The sequence below is a fragment of the Rhizophagus irregularis genome, chromosome 12 (assembly GCF_026210795.1).
Source record: "Rhizophagus irregularis chromosome 12, complete sequence".
Taxonomy (NCBI): Eukaryota; Fungi; Glomeromycota; class Glomeromycetes; order Glomerales; family Glomeraceae; genus Rhizophagus; species Rhizophagus irregularis.
In genome coordinates this window covers 4,078,715-4,084,949 of record NC_089440.1, presented here as the reverse complement: position 1 = coordinate 4,084,949, position 6,235 = coordinate 4,078,715, and the positions used below count along the sequence as shown (strand labels likewise).

Sequence of the window (6,235 nt, the reverse complement as noted above, 5' to 3'; positions counted from 1 at the left end):
ATACTGTTTAATACTGTTGAAAAAAAAAGGACGCGTTGGATTTATACCGAGATATTGGATTTTAAAAAATGGTCCGGGTTACTTCTAAATTGTTAAATAATTTTCTAGTACCCAGACTGCCCCTCGAATTTCCAGACAAAAATTTTTATGGGACCCTTCCAGAATTTCGGAATTATTCAATTCTTAATATTGGCACGTAAATAGGATATAATCGGCCTTTTCTTCTTAATGTGTCAACATTTGTTGCATCTGAGTATCTGAGTATAGTATTTGCTTTCCATCCCAAAATGGATTTTCCGCATTTTCCCACCATTTTTCCCATCATTTTCCAGTATTTTGCTTTCCGTACGCCCTTTCTCCGTCAATCTTTACAAATCAATAATATACAATAATATTAGTTTAATATAATCGCTGTTACTCAATTAAATTGATTTTAATATTAATATGCAATTAATGTAATTGATTTTTTTTATATAAATCGATTTTTTTTTTTTTTTTTGCGTTTTTAATATAATGTAAGGTAAGTAGAGTGATAAGATAAAAATATATTTTAAATAAAATGTTATCATATAAAAACATACGTTGGTTTGCATTTTCGTAAAATTCTGGTAAAATGACATAAAAGTGCATATATGTATATATATATATATATGATTAATTACAAAAATTACAGTACAGTAATTGGAAAAGGCCGAAACGCGTAAATAAAAAAATTGGTTATCTTTTTTTACAATTGTATTTAAAACTCATCTCGTTTATATAGAGATATCATTAGTACAAGGACGTACAAGGACGTACAAAGACGCAGTGATGAGTTTTGGACACAATTTTTAACTTTAAAGGTTTTGGACAAGGTTTTGGACATAAGATAGATAATTGTCCAAAACCCTGTCCAAAACTTGTCCAAAACTGTCCAAAACTGTCCAAAATTGTCCAATTGCCCAACACTGCAAAGACGTACAAGGTCGAGAACAAAAGCTTGTCCCTCTTATAACAGATCGATCAATTTCAACCAAATTATTCTAAAACTTGCGAATTTTAAATCAACTCTCAACTGTCAAGAAATTATATCGAATTCTAATGGTCATCGCACTCATCACACTTTGTATTTGATGTATTTTGATGTTAAATATCGAAGAAATCATGTGATAATTTTAACATAAATTAATCTGGTGACACCATAACTTAATTTGGTTAGATGATTTAATTTTTGACGTATAAATTTGAAATCGAGAAATTTTTTTTAAAAAAAAAATCTCCCCTACTTTAATCATTAAAAATGGGTATCTTAGAAAAGATTTCAGAAATTGAAAAAGAAATATCAAGAACTCAAAAAAATAAAGGTGAAACTTTATAAACTTTTTATAAACAAGATTTAATAAAATAAGTATACGTTTATATATTCGAAATGTTAATTTTTAGTTTCTCGTTAATTAGCTACCGAGTATCACCTTGGTTTACTAAAGGCAAAGTTAGCAAAGTATAGAGTTCAATTATTGGAACCTACAAAAGGTTCCGGTTTAAAAGTAGGCGTCTTTAATTTAATAATTTATAATGAAAATTTTTTTAACTAATTTTCGTTTAATAAAATAGGGGGAAGGATTTGATGTTATGAAATCTGGAGATGCTCGTGTAGCTTTAATTGGATTTCCTTCAGTTGGTAAATCAACATTATTAAATAAACTCACAAAAACTCATTCTGAAGCTGGAGCATATGAATTCACAACTCTTACATGTATACCTGGAAAGATTGAGCATAATGGAGCAAATATTCAATTACTTGATTTACCGGGAATCATCGAAGGGGCTGCACAAGGTTTTTATTAGTTTCACTTCAATTTGTTTAATTATATTGAGATCTTATTTTCTTTTTAATAATTTAGGCAAGGGACGTGGTAGACAAGTTATTGCTGTAGCGAGAACAGCAGATTTGATTGTAATGATGTTAGATGCTACAAAAAGTGGTCAACAACGTACATTATTAGAACGTGAGTTAGAAGCAGTTGGCATTCGATTAAATCGTGGAAAACCGAATGTTTATTTTAAGGTTTTATTTTACGAAAATTATATTTTTTTTAATTTACTATTAATATATACGTATTTTAATTAGTATATTTTTTGTTATAGGTTAAAACAGGTGGCGGAATTAGTTTTAATGCAACTGTAAAATTATCACATTTAAATGAAAAAATGGTTTATCATATTTTACATGATTACAGTATCCTTTACTATACTTTACTATACTTTACTATACTTTACACTACTTTACTATACTTTACTATACTTTACTATACTTTACTATACTTTACTATACTTTACTATACTTTATTATTATATTATATTTAACCAATCTTTTGGTAATTAAGAGATATTCAATGCTGAAGTATTAGTGCGTGAGGATATTACAGTTGATGAGTTTATTGACGTAGTTTTGGGAAATAGAAAATATATCAAATGTCTTTATGTTTATAATAAGATCGATTCTATTACATTGGAGGAATTAGATAAATTGGCTCATGAACTAAATACTATTGTCATTAGGTTTGCTATAATTATTTTACAATTATATTTAAATTAATATACAAGCAATTAAAATAATAATTTTTTTTTTTTTATTAGTTGTGAAATGGATTTAAATCTTGATTATCTAGTCGATCAAATGTGGAGACATTTGAATTTATTACGAGTTTATACGAAAAAAAGAGGAGAATATCCCGACCTTGAAGGTGGATTAATTGTTAGAAAAGGCGCTACTGTTGAGCATGTGGTTAGTGTTATTTTGCACATAAGAAAACCCTAATTTCCTTTTAATAATTTATATTTGATTTATATTTGATTTATATTAGTGTCATGCAATTCATCGTTCCTTAGCTGATGAATTTAGATATGCATTGGTTTGGGTATGTTGATTCATTATAAATTCTACATTGAATATGGTTGAATTATTTATACGTTGAATATGGTTGATTTATTATAAATTCTGAATTATTTATACATTGAATATGTAATAACTTTATGCTTATATATCATAGGGAACTTCTACTAAGCATAATCCACAAAGAGTTGGATTATCACACATAGTAGATAATGAAGACATCATTCAAGGTACTGTCTTGATTAATTCTATGATTTATTATAAATTATTGTTTAGTCGATTAGGAATATGCGGAGATTTAATGACCGATATTTTATGGTACATCCAATTTTTGAAATCAGTATTAGTATCATTAATTCATATTGGTCACCGCAGTATTCCTAATGACCGAACAATAATTCATGGATTTTCGACCGATATCTCTATTCCCCATAAAATATTTATAATAATTCTGATTTGATTAATGATTTTTGTCTTTATTTTTATATAGTCGTTAAGAAGAAATAGTCGAAACAATTATTGGAGATATTGTAAATTTAATATTTATAATATTTATAGGATTAAATTTACAGAATTAAGAAATATTTATATTGTTTGTCCGATTTAATATAAAAGCAGGGAATTTTCTTTTATTTAAACCTAAATTTACGTAATTTGTAATAATTTTGTAAACAGTTGTACCAAATTTTTTATTTAGAAGTAAATTTCTATTTTTAAAATCCAAAAATATGTAAATAAAAACGTTATTTAAATATAAAATAAATATTACCAAGAATTTTGGTTTGATAAAATTTATACTGTGTCCCTTGGATGGTAAATTGGTTTTATAGAACTTCGTCCAGCGAATTTTCTTTTATTTAAACCTAAATTTACGTAATTTGTAATAATTTTGTAAACAGTTGTATCAAATTTTTTATTTAGAAGTAAATTTCTATTATTAAAATCCAAAAAGATGTATTTAATAAAATTTATACTGCGTCCTTTGGATGGTAAGTAGCTCCAGCTATTCATATACTCATAAGGATACACACTCTTCTTAAGATATATCTCGAGCATTTCTTGGGAGACGCGTTTGGCCGTACCTTAAAATTTTTCAGGATGCGCAAAGCATCTACTCTCATCTATGCGCCAAAGTTCATTCATTTACGCTTACCAAAACAAAGGAATTTAACTATATACACAGTGAAATTCGATACCGGATCAGTCATTCCAATAGTGAAATTTTTTACTCACGTCATGGCTTAAAGGTAAAGATTAAACAAAAGATTTAAACATTGAAAATCAAAAGTGAAAATCAAAAAATCAAAAGGATTTAAATAATTAATGCTGATTTTAACTTGAATTCATTAAATTCATTATAGTATTTCCATCATCATGATTGATTCATCATTAAAATCAATCAACCGATAATACAATTAATTGTACTATAACAAATATAAAATAACATTTACCCTAAAACCATTTAGAAGCTAATGATTAATAACAGTGTTACTGTGGACACATGATTTTTATTTAATAAAAATTTAAATTAAGTGTACATATGCTATTTCGTAAAATTCTACGCAAAAACAGACTTATTTATTCAAATATAGTACTCTACTGATTGTGACTAAAAAGTCACGGTATCCTTGATTATTGTATCCAACTGTGTGAGGAATTTTGTTGATTTCCTTGGCCGTAATAAGACATCCGCTTACATTAATTAACCATGAAGAGAAACTCAAATAACTTATAAGTCCTGCCAATGGTCTTAAATTGTAGAATTTAGGAGATCAAGAACTTCCTCGTCCGTTAAAGCAGCAAGTTCTCTTTGCGTCGAGGGAAAATTCATTGGCTCTCCACCATCATCTGTTGGCAATGGCTCAATTCTTCGGTTGTAGTCTGTCGGTCTGGTTCATTCACCGACAACCATTTCACCAACAATCATTTCACAAATTTTGATATATAAGACTGATATTTTTGGATAAACTTCTCAATATTGAATTAAACTTTCACTGACAGGATCAATTTTACCGACAGTCATTTCACCAACAGTTTTGAAATCTAATCCACTTATCCTAATCCTAACCTTATCCCTAAACCCAATCCTAACCCTAACTTCCTTAACTCTAATCCTAAATTCCGTTATCGGTGAAAAGTATTTGATCCGTCCCTTACTATCAGTGTATCTTCTTGGCTGTTTTATATGTGTCTGGCCGCTTAGGTAGTTGTTTCAAGATCGCCTAATTCCACCTCTATCCAAATTTTTCTGCTAATAAAAATTTAAAGCACTTATTTTGAGCTAGAATGCAATCCGCAATCCGAAAATTCGGATCAGTATTCACCGACAATAATCCACTGACAACCATTTCACCGACAATCATTTCACAAATTTTGACATATTAAAGGCTGTCCAAAACCTGCCCAAAACCTGTCCAAAACTGGATAAACTTCTCAACATTGAATTAAATTTTCACGGACGGGATCAATTTTACCGACAGTCATTCACTGACAGTTTTGAAATCCCAATCCACTCCTAACCTTAACCCTCATCCGATTCTTCCTCACCCTCATCCATCATCATTTCTGAATCTTCCTCCCCCTCATCCACCATCATTTCCGAATCTTCCTAAACCCAATCCTAACCCTAACTTCCTAACTTCCTTAACTCTAATCCTAAATTCCGTTATCGGGGAGATGATCGTAAAAGTACTTGATCCATCCCTTACCATCAGTGTATCTTCTTGACCGTTTCATATGTACTAAAGTACCTGAGACCTTTGACGACTTTGAAAAATTTTTCAAAGACATGGTGGAATTGATGTATTGGCAGGGGGGCCGCATTCATTTCACCGAGAAACCGACATGGTCATTTCGCAGACAAATGTTTCGCCGACCTTAAGATAACCGTTAATAATTTGATACTTTTCTTATTACTCAAACTTTAACAAAAATACTTACTGGCAAATTGTATCAAGTAGATTCGCGCCTTTCCCTTGGTGACGGGTTGCAATATGAAATTTAGGATTCTCATGGTATTTCAACAACAATCATTCTTCTCGCTTCAAGGTCATAAATTATGCTAGTTCTTCTGGCTCTAGAAAAGGAATTTCCCTGGATTGAGAGAAGGATAAATTTAAACTCCCATAACAATTAACATGATTATCGTTTTCTTTAGTTGAGGATGCCTTTCCGCTACTTGAGAATTCGATAATAGTTATAACTTGATTATTCGGTTTTGTTCTTATCGCTTTAAATAATCCATCGAATTTATGAAGTTTAATGTAAGTAGTCAATTCGATCAAAAAAAATAATTGATACGCTAGAATAATTTAAAATTTATAATAAATACTTACCATCCGTTGTCTATAACATCTTGAA

General features: G+C 29.5%; 1 protein-coding gene across 1 annotated transcript; it reads left to right on the top strand.

Moving 5' to 3' along the window:
• Window positions 1–1,279: 1,279 nt before the first annotated feature.
• OCT59_004421 (Developmentally-regulated GTP-binding protein 2) lies at window positions 1,280–3,624 on the top strand (the record flags this gene model as incomplete). Its single annotated transcript, XM_025316356.2, has 10 exons — window positions 1,280–1,343; window positions 1,438–1,526; window positions 1,594–1,816; window positions 1,884–2,047; window positions 2,128–2,218; window positions 2,367–2,541; window positions 2,620–2,767; window positions 2,847–2,900; window positions 3,033–3,105; window positions 3,366–3,624. The coding sequence occupies 10 exons, from the start codon at window positions 1,280–1,282 to the stop codon at window positions 3,380–3,382; spliced, it is 1,098 nt and encodes a 365-aa protein (XP_025180727.1). The 3' UTR covers window positions 3,383–3,624.
• Between the last annotated feature and the right edge of the window lie 2,611 nt (window positions 3,625–6,235).